At 44.0% G+C, this 15,604-nt stretch overlaps 1 protein-coding gene across 4 annotated transcripts in view; it reads left to right on the top strand.

Moving 5' to 3' along the window:
* The window catches only part of dym (dymeclin), a 209,872-nt gene that overhangs the window by 65,955 nt on the left and 128,313 nt on the right, over positions 1-15,604 (top strand). For all 4 annotated transcript variants that reach the window (XM_046305083.1, XM_046305084.1, XM_046305085.1 and 1 more), the window contains exons 9-11: positions 11,958-12,146; positions 13,654-13,832; positions 15,392-15,517. In XM_046305083.1, the coding sequence (XP_046161039.1) occupies positions 11,958-12,146; positions 13,654-13,832; positions 15,392-15,517 (494 nt within the window). The remainder of the gene's footprint in view (positions 1-11,957; positions 12,147-13,653; positions 13,833-15,391; positions 15,518-15,604) is intronic.

Consider the following 15,604-nt stretch of genomic DNA (forward strand, 5'->3'; position numbering starts at 1 on the left):
TGTACCTAACCATAAACATCAATGCCTTTCTGAAAATCAATACACAGGTATATATTTTTAAACCTGCATATTTAGTTAATATTGCCTGCTAACATGAATTTATTTTAACTAGGGAAATTGTGTCACTTCTCTTGCAACAGAGTCAGGGTATATGCAGCAGTTTGGGCCGCCTGGCTCGTTGCGAACTGTGTGAAGACTATTTCTTCCTAACAAAGACAGCCAACTTCACCAAACGGGGGATAATTTTTAAAAAGCGCATTTGCGAAAAAAGCACAAACGTTGCACCACTATACCGAACCATAAACATCAATGCCTTTCTGAAAATCAATGCACACAAGTATATATTTTAAACCTGCATATTTAGCTAAAAGAAATCCATGTTCGCAGGCAATATTAACCAGGTGAAATTGTGTCACTTCTCTTGGTTCATTGCACGTAGAGTCAGGGTATATGCAACCGTTTGGGCCGCCTGGCTCGTTGCGAACTAATTTTCTAGAATTTTACGTAATCATGACATAACATTGAAGGTTGTACAATGTAACAGCAATATTTAGACTTAGGGATGCCACCCGTTAGATAAAATACGGAACGGTTCCGTATTTCACTGAAAGAATAAACGTTTTGTTTTCAAAACGATATTTTCCGGATTTGACCATATTTATGACCAAAGGTGTTTCTGTGTGTTATTATGCTATAATTAAGTCTATGATTTGATATTTGATAGAGCAGTCTGACTGAGCGATGGTAGGCAGCAGCAGGCTCATACGCATTCATTCAAACAGCACTTTTGTGCGTTTTGCCAGCAGCTCTTCCCAATGTTTCAAGCTGTGTATGACTTCAATCCTATTAACTCCTGAGATTAGGCTGGTGTAACCGATGTGAAATGGCTAGCTAGTTTGCGGGGTGCGCGCTAATAGCGTTTCAATCGGTGACGTCACTCGCTCTTGAGCCTTGGAGTAGTTGTTCCCCTTGCTCAGCAAGGGCCACGGCTTTTGTGGAGTGATGGGTAACGATGCAATACTAAAGTGCCTATAAGAACATCCAATAGTCAAAGGTTAATGAAATACAAATGGTATAGAGAGAAATAGTCCTATAATTCCTATAATAACTACAACCTAAAACTTCTTACCTGGGAATATTGAATACTCATGTTAAAAGGAACCACCGGCTTTCATATGTTCTGATGTTCTGAGCAAGGAACTTAAACGTTAGCTTTCTTACATAGCACATATTGCACTTTTACTTTCTTCTCCAACACTTTGTTTTTGCATTATTTAAACCAAATTGAACATGTTTCATTATTTACTTGAGGCTAAATTGAGTATATTGATGTATTATGTCAAGTTAAAATAAGTGTTCATTCAGTATTATTGTAATTGTCTTTAATCAAATCAAATCAAAGTTTATTTGTCACGTGCGCCGAATACAACAGGTGTAAACCTTACAGTGAAATGCTTACTTACAGGCTCTAACCAATGGTGCGAGAAAAAAAATGTGTGTGTGTAGGTAAGTAAAGAAATAAAACTATAGTAAAAAGACATTTGAAAAAAAGAGTAGCAAGGCTATATACAGACAACTGTTAGTCAGGCTTATTGAGGTAGTATGTACATGTAGGTATCGTTAAAGTGACTATGCATATATGATGAACAGAGTAGCAGTAGCGTAAAAAGAGGGGTTGGCGGGGGTGGGACACATTGCAGATAGCCCGGTTAGCCAATGTGCGGGAGCACTGGTTGGTCGGACCAATTGAGGTGGTATGTACATGAATGTATAGTTAAAGTGACTATGCATGTAAGAAGCAGAGAAGAGAGAGAGCATAGAAGAGAGTAGCAGCAGAGTAACAGAGGGGTCAGTCCGGGTAACCATTTGGTTACCTGTTCAGGAGTAATCGGACGATTAATCGGTATAGGACTTTTTTTGGTCCTCCAATAGTCGGTATCGGTGTTGTACAGATATGGTCATATCGTCCACCGTTAGCCCCTCCAGATCCATATCAGCAGTACAGATGTCTTCATATCGTCCACCGTTAGCCCCAGATCCATATCAGCAGTACAGATGTCTTCATATCGTCCACCGTTAGCCCCAGATCCATATCAGCAGTACAGATGTCTTCATATCTGACCCATATCAGCAGTACAGATGTCTTCAGTATCAGATGATGTCTTCATATCGTCCACCGTTAGCCCCAGACCCATATCAGCAGTACAGATGTCTTCATATCGTCCACCGTTAGCCCCAGACCCATATCTGCAGTACAGATTGTGTTTGAGCAGGTAGTACTCCTGGATGACGTCCTGTCTATGATCTCATGCTAGTGTCTCGTCCATGCTGGTGTTAGCTTGTAGAAGATAACTCACAGACGTAGACACACTACATGAAAAAGTATGTGGACACTTGCTCGTTGAACATCTCATTACAAAATCATTGGCATTAATACAGAGTTGGTCCCCCCTTTGCTGCTATAACAGACTCCTCTTCTGGGAAGGCTTTCCAGAGTCTAATGTCGGCAGCTTTACACCACTACAACGAACGCTTGGCATTGCGCATGGTGATCTTAGGTTTGTCTGCGACTGCTCGGCCATGGAAACTCCTTTCATGAAGCTCCCGACAAACAGTTATTTTGCTAACGTTTCTTCCAGAGGCAGTTTGGAACTCTGTAGTGAGTGTTTCAACTGAGGACAGACGTTTTTTACGAGCTTCAGCACTCGGCAATCCCATCCCATTCTGTGAGCTTGTGTGGTCTACCACTTCATGGCTGAGCCGTTGTTGCTCCTAGACGTTTCCACTTCACAATAACAGCACTTCCAGGTCAGCTCTAGCAGGGCAGAAATTTGACAAACTGACTTGTTGGAAAGGTGGCATTCTATGACGGTGCCACGTTGAAAGTCACTGAGCTCTACAGTAACTCCATTCTACTGCCAACGTTTGTCTATGGAGATTGCATGTCAGCAACCACACCGGTTGAAATAGCCGAATCCCCTAATTTGATGGTGTTCACATATCTTTTCATATGTAGTGTAGATGGCATGCTGGGTATAAGAGACTTGATACAGTACAAGGTTCTCTGCACAAACTACTACTGTCTGTCATTATTACCCCTAATGATGATGTCACGTCCTGTCTATAGACCACATGATGGCCATTATGGCGGTCCTAAACTTAATTCTAAACTAGCTCCTAAACTTAATTCTAACACTAACTCTAACCCTAAACCCCCTAGAAATAGCATTTGACCTCATGGGTTCCCCCAAAAACTGTGGGGACCAACAAATTGTCTCCAATTGGTTAATTATGTCTTTGTTAAAACTAACCTTGTGGTGACACACATTCTGGTCACCATTCATATTCCTATTTTCCCTGACCCTTACCCTAAACCTAGCTCCTAAACCTAATTCTAACACTAACTCTAACCTTAACCCTAAACCCCCTAGAAATAGCATTTCACCTCGTGGGTTCCCCCAAAAACTGTGGGGACCAACAAATTGTCTCCAATTGGTTAATTATGTGTTTGTTAAAAAATATTGTGGGGACTTCTGGTCACCACAAGTATAGTTCAACACACACACACACACACACACACACACACACACACACACACACACACACACACACACACACACACACACACACACACACACACACACACACACACACACACACACACACACACACACACACACACACACACACACACACACACACACACACACACACACACACACACACACACACACACACACACTGTGCTAAACCACTGTAGACTCTATTATTCATCCTTACACAGACATGGTTACACAGAAGCGTGATAGCTGAGGAGAAATTCCAAAATGGCTTGGCCTTGTTGGTGTCAGTATCAATGCCTGGGAGCTGGAGAAGGGAAAGAAGAGCAGTGTTGTGGGGGGATAAAGAGAGAGTCAGTAGAGTGAGTCAGGAAGCCTTGCTGTCAGCCAGCCAGGACCTGGCACTGCTCTGTACTGTGTCCAAAATGTCAGCCTATTCCCTATCTAGTGCACTACTTTTGACCAGGACCCGTAAGGTACAAAACATAGGGAATAGGGTGCTATTCGGGATGCTGCTTTGCTGGTCAGTGCTCTGACAGAAATGGGTCTGCTCCAGCCGGTCTGGTGCCAGTGATGAGCAGGGCTCAGTCACAAGGGCTGCTCATCCCCCCCCCTCTGTTGGGTTACTGCTGCCGGCCGCCACCGCTAGACGCCATGCAGGAAATTAGGACTGCTGGAGCAGCACTGTGGCCTGTGGGCAGAGTATGTGGAAATCCCACCCATCGTCTTTATACACCACTCCAGTGCGCAACGTCTTTTCACCGTTCCGCAAGAAATACGCTCACAGGAAAACAAACTGCCCCTCTAAATTTGTCCTATTCGTTTTTTTTTTGTTTAAAAAATATAATTTTATTAACACCATGTTCCATTTGGCTTTGAAGTAGACTCTTATCGTAAGGCACTTCAACATTGAAACAACAGGTCGTAGGCTACTGAACCAGGGCCTGCCTGATGATATGTGGCTGCTGTGTTAAAAACAAATAGCTTTTTCTCTAGTGTAAAGTGCTGAACGATTTGGAGCTTTTTGAGGTAGATTCGACTATTAACAAAATAGTCACGGATTTAAAAAAATAAAATAAAAATGTTGCATTATGTGGGTAGAATGCTTTCACAATGCCTATCACTTATTAACCATTTATTCTAGGGCTGACACCATTTAGTCAACTGTTCCATTGTTTGCTCGATAGGTTGTTGGGCGACCGAGATTTCTTTAGTCGAGCAGTAGCAAAAACAATATATAATCAAGATGTGCAAGACACCTGTCTGATTGGACTAATCCATTGTGGAGGCCGTGGGGATGGCAGAGTCCATCACTCTAAGACATTTGCTACAGAAATTGTACATGGTTATATTACATAAGATCAATGGTGCAACACTAATAAAAAATAATATTTTATAACATTTGGTGACCACAGACCACTTCTCGGTTCCTATGCTTCCTGGCTGATGTTTTGGTCACTTTTGAATGCTGGCTGTCCGCTGTTCTGAAACGCATCAGTGCGCTGTTGAATTGGCACTCTTTTCCTAGACCACGTTGCTATGTGCATAATAGTAAAGTTAATCAGCATGTTGGTGTTGAGAACAATGTGGTGGAGGCAGCAGCAGAATGAGGAGATGAGAAAACAGCCCTTGACTTAATTGTCTAAGAAAAGAGAGAGAGAGGAAACCACAACTCAAGTAGATCTATAATTAATAACCTAACTCTTCAATGGGCCTGGCTGTACAGAAATAAAACTCGTCCTGCTTCTGTTGCCTGTTTGAGTGTTTAATAGCCTACTGATTCCGTGAGCACCAAGCTTCACTCAACCACATGTCGGATAAACAAATGTGGCTGTTTTTAATCGTTACTATGCTGTAATAATAATAATAATAATAATAATAAATGCTCTTTACTTTTTTTCCCATTTGAACAGCCTCTGGTATTATTTTTAATTGATTTATTGTGGTTTACACTGTTCCAAATGATAATAATAAAAATAATAACTTTCTTGATCACCTTATTGTTATTATTACATAACTTACTTAAGCATATATGTCAATGCTTATGTAGGCTACGGTATCAATCAATTCTTCACTTGTTCAGGTCATCACACAGCGTACCAATCATTAATGCCTTCCGGAGACACCTGAAACCCCACCTCTTTAAGGAATACCTAGGATAGGTTAAGTAATCCCTCTCACCCCACCCCCCCTAAGTTTTAGATGCACTATTGTTAAGTGACTGTCCCACTGGATGTCATTGAATGCACTTGAAATAAGAGCAATCTTAAATGTAATGTAAATGTAAATACAATCAAGCATTTTAGTTTTAAAATGAAATAACAAAGCATCCCTTGAATAGTTAATGTAAACAATAAATAAACCGTTCCATTTTGGAAATTGCATTCACGAATGAATGACTGGTTTTAGTCTTTGCTGTAATAAAGGCTTGACCAAATGTTTTACAAAAGAATCTCTGGTACTCTTAATTTATTTAGTGTTGTATACATTGTTGCTAACGGTCAAAGAAATTAGACACAGCGCTTGCTCCTTTTTCTTGATCTCCAGTATTTTCCATAACTAGTCAAATTTGTTCCACACATCTGACTTCCCCATTACCTCCTGGGCAAACAGTAAACATTCCCCCGTTAATATATTTCCGCAATATTAAGCTGATCCACCCCTAAGGAAAAACAAGAGAGAAAAAAACGTCCCCCGTTTCAAGTTTTTGTTGTCACATGTTACTTTGTTTAGAGTTTATTGATGTGATCGTGACATGCTATAGGTCGTGTCCTATTGGTCACGTGCATGCATGTTACGTAAAGAGAGCAAGGGTTGAGGGAATAGGGAATGTTTTTCCTCAACAAATGAGGGATTTCTGTAACAAAACCTCAGTCAGAAATGTCTGTAATTGTTACAGCTTCAGCAACACAGACAGCATGATAAACACTGTTGATGTTCTGTGGTGATTGCTGCAGCAGGGAGGAGAGAGAAAGGGTTGCTAGTCAGTCACATTTTTGCGCAGCAAGTCTGGGCCCGGCCCATCACATTCAAATGAATTGCGGTCGGACTCCCGCTAGTCATTTGTGCGTCTTAATTATTTAATCAAACAGTGCCCTTAAAGCTTCAGACAAGCTCAGTGCATATACATTGCTCAAAAAAATAAAGGGAACACTTAAACAACACAATGTAAAATCAAACTGTCCACTTAGGAAGCAACACTGATTGACAAATTTCACATGCTGTTGTGCAAATGGAATAGACAACAGGTGGAAATTATAGGCAATTAGCAAGACACCCCCAATAAAGGAGTGGTTCTGCAGGTGGTGACCACAGACCACTTCTCAGTTCCTATGCTTCCTGGCTGATGTTTTAGTCACTTTTGAATGCTGGCGGTGCTTTCACTCTAGTGGTAGCATGAGACGGGGTCTACAACCCACACCAGTGGCTCAGGTAGTGCAGCTCATCCAGGATGGCACATCAATGCGAGCTGTGGCAAGAAGGTTTGCTGTGTCTGTCACCGTAGTGTCCAGAGCATGGAGGCGCTACCAGGAGACAGGCCAGTACATCAGGAGACATGGAGGTGGCCGTAGTAGGGTAACAACCAGCAGAAGGACTGCGACCTCCGCCTTTGTGCAAGGAGGAGCAGGAGGAGCACTGCCAGAGCCCTGAAAAATGACCTCCAGCAGTCCCCAAATGTGCATGTGTATGCTCATTTACTCAACGGTCAGAAACAGACTCCATGAGGGTGGAATGAGGGCCCGATGTCCACAGGTGGGGGTTGTGCTTACAGCCCAACACCGTGCAGGACATTTGGCATTTGCCAGAGAACACCAAGATTGGCAAATTCGCCACTGGCGCCCTGTGCTCTTCACAGATGAAAGCAGGTTCACACTGAGCACATGTGACAGAGTCTGGAGACGCAGTGGAGAACATTGTGCTGCCTGCAACATCCTCCAGCATGACCGGTTTGGCGATGGGTCAGTCATGGTGTGGGGTGGCATTTCTTTGGGGGGCCGCACAGCCCTCCATGTGCTCGCCAGAGGTAGCCTGACTGCCATTAGGTACTGAGATGAGATCCTCAGACCCCTTGTGAGACCATATGCTGGTGCGGTTGGCCCTGGCTTCCTCCTAATGCAAGACAATGCTCGACCTCATGTGGCTGGAGTGTGTCAGCAGTTCCTGCAAGAGGAAGGCATTGATGCTATGGATTGGCCCGCCCGTTCCCCAGACCTGAATCCAATTGAGCACATCTGGGACATGTCTCGCTCCATCCACCAACGCCACGTTGCACCACGGACTGTCCAGGAGTTGGCGGATGCTTTAGTCCAGGTGTGGGATGAGATCCCTCAGGAGACCATCCGCCACCTCATCAGGAGCATGCCCAGGCGTTGTAGGGAGGTCATACAGGCACGTGGAGCCCACACACACTACTGAGCCTCATTTTGACATGTTTTAAGGACATTACATCAAAGTTGGATCAGCCTGTAGTGTGGTTTTCCACTTTCATTTTGAGTGTGACTCCAAATCCAGACCTCCATGGGTTGATAAATTTGATTTCCATTGATCATTTTTGTGTGATTTTGTTGTCAGCACATTCAACTATGTAAAGAAAAAAGTATTTAATAAGAATATTTCATTCATTCAGATCTAGGATGTTATTTTAGTGTTCCCTTTATTTTTTTGAGCAGTGTAGTTGATTAAAACATATATCATATGTCTATATATGGAAAAATAAGTTTGACAATTTTTACCAAGATTTTTTGTGTCGGGGACAGCCCTAATTTATTCACGTTTACTTTACTTTAATAAAATGTTTGATATTTCATTCCATGTCATCATATCTCTATAGAGCTGCTGTCTGACAAAATCACTATTTTAGTAGTTCTTCAAAGTAAATAAGTCATACTTTTGACTGCTGAATGCCAACTATCAATCACTTAGATGATGTATTTTCAGGCTCATGGAGCAACTGCTTTTCTATCCTTCTTGATCGCACATTCTCTCTTCTCTCGCTCCCTCACATCCACCAAATGCATCAAACTCTTTGTGTTCCGGAGGAAGTCATGCATTGTCAATGGAGCAACGCTGCTTTAGTGAGTTCTGAGTACCGCGTACCTTCAATATTTTCAACTCGTGCATTGCTTTACCGTGCAGTCTCCGTGCCTGCTCCGCACAGACCGGACAAGTTTAAGTGGGCCTGCAATGGATTATGGTCATTGTAGCTCATTTCCACATTTTCTGAGCTAAACTATGTAGAATATTGGTCTGTTGGAAACTAACACTCCCTACTACATGACACAGTTCAGCCTTGATCTGATTTATCTCTACAGAAACTTTACATCGAGCTCATAGAAAAAATAACTAAATGGAATTTAAATAATTGAACCGACTTCGGTCAATTAGTGTTTTAAAAACCTGAAAAATAACCGAAATGTCGGTTAAATGCTCAACACTACTAATCTATTGATGATCAGATACTTCAGTTGTGCTCAGATTTTACACTTGATAGACAACTTTAGCACTGTTCTGAACTCTTTTTGACAATAGCCTGTAAAGAAATGTAAACGTTTCCTGTGCTGCTGCGTTGATTATCAGGCCATCAATTACACAGGCTGTGACCTATTTCTTGGTCGACTCGTATCAACATCTCTGCGCATTAGTGGTGGCGTTGGCTGAATAAATACTACAGAATATGCCTAATCCGAAGAACAGTGATGAAGGAAATGAAAAATGCTGGCCAGAGCATGCCCCGGAGCCTGTGGCTGAGCGGTACCAGAGCGAAATGCTCCGCTCACATCCTCTGGCTCTGGGCTAGCCACAGAATGGGGGCTGGGAGAGCGGGAGGGGGAAAGAGGGAGATGATAAAAAGAGGGAAAGGCAGAAGGAGGAGAGAAGAGGGAGGGGATAGGAAGGAGGGAGAAAGAAGTACTAGCTGGTGTTAAGGTGGCACTAACACACGACCCAGAGGGAGGACTGGGGGGGGCAGACAGAGGGAAGACTGGGGAGGACCTGACAGAGACCTGGGGAGGACCGAACAGAGACAGTGGGGACAGAGGGAGGACTGTGGGGGTCCGGACAGAGACTAAGGGGCCAGAGAGGGGGAGTGACCATGGCTCTGCTGTCAGAGTCAAACCAAGTTGGGTACAAGGACACACTGGGCCTCAGTCAATTTTTCCATCTTTCATTAAAATAAAATAATTTCTATGCTTTAGGTCTTTGTCCAACCACATGGACTAACATATTAACCGATTAGATAGAAGGACATGGTCGTGGTATTGACCACAGCAGAGCTGATAACCGGTGGGTTTAACACGGTCAGGGTATTGACCACAGCAGAGCTGATAACCAGTGGGTTGAACATGGTCGAAGTATCGACCACAGCAGAGCTGATAACCAGTAGGTTGAACATGGTCAGGGTATTGACCACAGCAGAGCTGATAACTAGTAGGTTGAACATGGTCAGGGTATTGACCACAGCAAAGCTGATAACTAGTGGGTTGAACATGGTTGAGGTACTGACGACAGCAGAGCTGATAACCAGTGGGTTGAACATGGTCGAGGTATCGACCACAGCAGAGCTGATAACCAGTAGGTTGAACATGGTCAGGCTATTGACCACAGCAGAGCTGATAACCAGTAGGTTGAGCATTGTTGAGGTATTGACCACAGCAGAGCTGATAACTAGTAGGTTGAACATGGTTGAGGTATTGACCACAGCAGAGCTGATAACCAGTAGGTTGAACATGGTCGAGGTATTGACCACAGCAGAGCTGATAACTAGTAGGTTGAACATGGTTGAGGTATTGACCACAGCAGAGCTGATAACTAGTAGGTTGAACATGGTTGAGGTATTGACCACAGCAGAGCTGATAACTAGTAGGTTGAACATGGTCGAGGTATTGACCACAGCAGAGCTGATAACTAGTAGGTTTAACATGGTCGAGGTATTGACCACAGCAGAGCTGATAACTAGTAGGTTGAACATGGTCGAGGTATTGACCACAGCAGAGCTGATAACTAGTAGGTTGAACATGGTCGAGGTATTGACCACAGCAGAGCTGATAACTAGTAGGTTGAACATGGTTGAGGTATTGACCACAGCAGAGCTGATAACTAGTAGGTTGAACATGGTTGAGGTATTGACCACAGCAGAGCTGATAACTAGTAGGTTGAACATGGTTGAGGTATTGACCACAGCAGAGCTGATAACTAGTAGGTTGAACATGGTCAGGGTATTGACCACAGCAGAGCTGATATCTAGTAGGTTGAACATGGTCAGGGTATTGACCACAGCAGAGCTGATAACTAGTAGGTTGAACATGGTCAGGGTATTGACCACAGCAGAGCTGATAACTAGTAGGTTGAACATGGTTGAGGTATTGACCACAGCAGAGCTGATAACTAGTAGGTTGAACATGGTCAGGGTATTGACCACATCAGAGCTGATAACTAGTAGGTTGAACATGGTTGAGGTATTGACCACAGCAGAGCTGATAACTAGTGGGTTGAACATGGTCAGGGTATTGACCACAGCAGAGCTGATAACTAGTAGGTTGAACATGGTCAGGGTATTGACCACAGCAGAGCTGATAACTAGTAGGTTGAACATGGTTGAGGTATTGACCACAGCAGAGCTGATAACTAGTAGGTTGAACATGGTCAGGGTATTGACCACATCAGAGCTGATAACTAGTAGGTTGAACATGGTTGAGGTATTGACCACAGCAGAGCTGATAACTAGTGGGTTGAACATGGTCAGGGTATTGACCACATCAGAGCTGATAACTGACATTGCCTGCTCTTCTTTCAACAATCGGTCATGCTGGGAAACTATTTTCTGTTCTGTCTCTCACCTCTAGATGGAGACCAATCCTTTTCACTTTGAGACAGATCTTCTGATACACTGTCTGTGTTGTTTCTTCTCAGATTGTAAGGTTTAGCCGAGCCAGAATCCACTGTTCTGAGAGAGAATACAATGTGATGTTCAGAAAAGTAGTAGTTTTCAATAGCAATATCTCTACTGAACAAAAATATAAACGCAATATGTAAAGTGTTGGTTCCATGTTTCATGAGCTGAAATCAAAGAAACCAGATATTTTCCATATGTGTGTAAATCTTATTTCTCTCAAATATTTTAGCCAATGTTTTTACATTCCTGCTAGTGAGCATTTCTCCTTTGCCGAGATAATCCTTTGACCTGACAGGTGTGGCGTATCAAGATACTGATTAAACAGCATGTTCATTATAAGTTTCACCTTGTGCTGGGAAAAATAAAATGTTGTAATTTATGAGCAGTTGTCCTGTTTTTCACATGGCTTATAAGGTGTTGTAAATGAGATTGTAAGACATTAGGAAAAGGGTGTTCATAGAAAGTGTTAACAATAGTAATATTCTCTACCTTTGCGTTTCCTTCAGGTGGGTTGTGGAGTGTGTTCACACTGGGCGGAGCCAGCAGTAAACCAGGATTGGAGCAGGAACAGAACCCGCTTCCCTTATCCAATCAGAGCCTGTTATTACTCCTGGTGCTAGCCAATCTGACAGATGGACCAAACGACTGCCCCAACCCCTACAGACAGGCTGTCACCTGCTTCAAAAACACACAAGGTACTGCACTACACACACACACCTTATGCCCACACGCACACCCCTTACAGACAGGCTGTCACCTGCTTCAAAAACACACAAGGTACTGCCCTACACACACACCTTATGCCCACACGCACACCTCTTACAGACAGCTGCTTCAAAAACACACACTGTGGGGCCCGGGAATCTCCAGGGGACCTCACAATACGAAATTGTCATGTTACATTGTTGTTTTCAATGAAACTCTTATTATGAATATTGGATATTGTTCTGCGATATAATAATATAATAATATAATAATAATATATGCCATTTAGCAGACGCTTTTATCCAAAGCGACTTACAGTCATGTGTGCATACATTCTATGTATGGGTAGTCCCGGGAATCGAACCCACTACGCTGGCGTTACAAGCGCCATGCTCTACCAACTGAGCTACAGAAGGACCACAATATATTGAGGGAGCTAGCACACAAGCATTTAGCTGCCCGTTTAGCTGTAAACTGTGTACGTGACAAATATTATCTGATTTCATACTTAGGTGCCGATACAATATGTATTGTGATCTGATGCTTGCGATTTTATAGCAGTTTGATGTTCCAGGAGCACGAGAAAACGAGTTTTGAGTTTGAAATAAGTGCTGAAAACATGTTGACTCACTATTTAAGAAGAAGATGGGACAACAAGTTATAGGTTAAAAAAATACTGGCGATTTGGGGCAGGTACAGCCTACTAATGCTAGCTAACACTACCAAAAGTTTTTTTTTTTGGGGGGGGGGGTACTTTGAGTCAAAATATTATTGAGATATGTAACTGTATCTCCCCCCCCTCCCTTATCACTGCCTGTCTAAATGCTAAGGCATTTGGTCTTATCTATTGAAAATACATACTTTTTTATTTAATCAGGGGAGCCCAATTGAGACCAGGGTCTCATTTTCAATTGTACCCTGAGACCGCGAGCTCTGACCTGTTGCTGCTGTCTAACTTATTGAGGAAAAATGTACTTACTATGACTGTGAAATGTGGTTGTCCCACCTAGCTATCTTAAGATGAATGCACTAACTGTAAGTCTCTCTGGATAAGAGCGTCTGCTAAATGACGAATGTGAATGTTTACTTACAGTATTACATATTGTACCAATAGAAGCAGACTTAAAGGGAACTATTGGTGAATGTGTGTCTCATTGTCATTTGCCTTTGATAGGAGTGTCTGCTGAATGGCTTAAATATCAAATGTTATTGGTCACAAACACATATTTATCAGATGTTATTGGTCACATACACATTTATCAGATGTTATTGCGGGTGTAGAGAAATGCTTGTGTTCCCAGTTCCACCAGGGCAGTAGTTATCGGCTGTAGAGAAATGCTTGTGTTCCCAGTTCCACCAGGGCAGTAGTTATCGGCTGTAGAGAAATGCTTGTGTTCCCAGTTCCACCAGGGCAGTAGTTATCGGCTGTAGAGAAATGCTTGTGTTCCCAGTTCCACCAGGGCAGTAGTATCTAACAAGCGTTTCGACCCCCTTTAGACACATCGTCCATCCCGACAGAGCAGCACCATACGTTCCAGATTAACTTCAACAGCCTGTACACGGCTCTGTGTGAGCAACAGAGGTCTGACCAGGCTACGCTGTTACTCTATACGCTGCTGCATCAGAACACCAATATGAGGAACTACATGCTGTCACGCACAGACATGGAGAACCTGGTAAGTTAAAGGAAAAATAAAGAGAATGGTTCAACTACATCGTCTCCAGCACCACATCAACATATGACAAAATGGCGCTTTTCTATGTTTTGTATGTCTATGATTATGTGACCATGATGGTATGAGGGCCAGATTGGGAATTTATCCGGGACACCAGGGCTAACACCCCTACGCTTATGATAAGTGGCATGGGATCTTTAGTGACCACAGAGAGTCAGGACACCTTTTTAACGTCCCATCTGAAAGATGCCACCCTACACAAGGCAATGTCCCCAATCACTGACCTGGGGCATTGGGATAAAAAAATATATATATGTTTAGACCAGAGGAAAGACCTCCTACTGGCCCTCCAACACCACTTCCAGCAGCATCTGGTCTCCCATCCAGGGACCAACCTGGACCAACCCTGCTTAGCTTCAGAGACAAGCCAGCAGTGGGATGCAGGGTGGTATGCAGGGTGGTATGCAGGGTGGGATGCAGGGTGGGATGCAGGGTGGGATGCAGGGTGGGATGCAGGGTGGGATGCAGGGTGGGATGCAGGGTGGGATGCAAGGTGGTATGCAGGGTGGTATGGGGTGGTATGCAGGGTGGGATGCAGGGTGGTATGCAGGTGGTATGCTGCTGGCAGGGTGGTATGCAGGGTGGTATGCTGCTGGCAGGGTGGTTTGAATTGTGTCTTGAAATATCCAATTCCATGTGCTGTTCAGACTGTAGGAAAAATAATAGATTCGAATCGGATATGCAATTTTTATTTGATTTGAGTCACTTCAAACTTCCAATGTGAAACAAGGCTTTAGTAATCTTAGTCATCCGCTTTGTCTTAGTTTCTCATTGTTCCCAGCTGACATGTTGGCACACAATGGACAGCTGGTCCTGCGGGGTGTGCTGTGATGTCACTTCTCAGCAGGTTTTAAATGTGTTGGGGAGGAGGATCACTCCCACACACACAATGAAACCATCCACACAGCTCCCCTGTGGAACAACACTCTCTGTCTCCCAGTGTCTCTTTAGTCTGGGATGCAGTGATGTTGGGTGTATGTCAGGGCTTGCCTTCTGGTTGAGGTCTGGTGTCCGCCCCACTTCCAGCCCCCCACCCCACAGCACCCCCTCTGTCTCGTCCCATACCACCCCAATTATGTCCCTCCCTCTTTCTGTGCCGCCCCACACCACCCTCTTTCTGTCCCGCCCCCTCTCTGTCCCACCCACACTACTCCCTTTCTGTCCTGCCCCCTCTGTTCTGTCCTGCCCCCTCTGTTCTGTCCCCCCCTCTGTTCTGCCCCCCCCTCTGTTCTGTCCCCCCTCTGTTCTGTCCCGCCCCCTCTGTTCTGTCCCGCCCCCTCTGTTCTGTCCCGCCCCCTCTGTTCTGTCCCGCCCCCTCTGTTCTGTCCCGCCCCCTCTGTTCTGTCCCGCCCCACACCGCAGGAACACATGCAGGAGACCAGGAAGGAAAACGGTGGCATTTCAGAGTGGATTATCCTGGTTGAATAAATTGTCTAAATGAAATGAAACCAATATGAGTAACCAACACACATGGTCATTTTCTAATTATCTTCCTTTAGGTGGTGCCCATCCTAGAGATCCTGTACCATGTGGAAGACAGGAACTCTCATCACGTCTACATGGCCCTCATCATCCTCCTCATCCTCACTGAGGACGACACCTTCAACAGATCCATACACGAGGTGGTGAGTACTGACCCCTCACTCTAACCCTCACCATCCAACACCTTCAACAGATATGGGGTAGGGATCGGGATTTGAAACGAACACAGT

The sequence above is a fragment of the Oncorhynchus gorbuscha genome, linkage group LG16 (genome assembly GCF_021184085.1).
Source record: "Oncorhynchus gorbuscha isolate QuinsamMale2020 ecotype Even-year linkage group LG16, OgorEven_v1.0, whole genome shotgun sequence".
Taxonomy (NCBI): domain Eukaryota; kingdom Metazoa; phylum Chordata; class Actinopteri; order Salmoniformes; family Salmonidae; genus Oncorhynchus; species Oncorhynchus gorbuscha.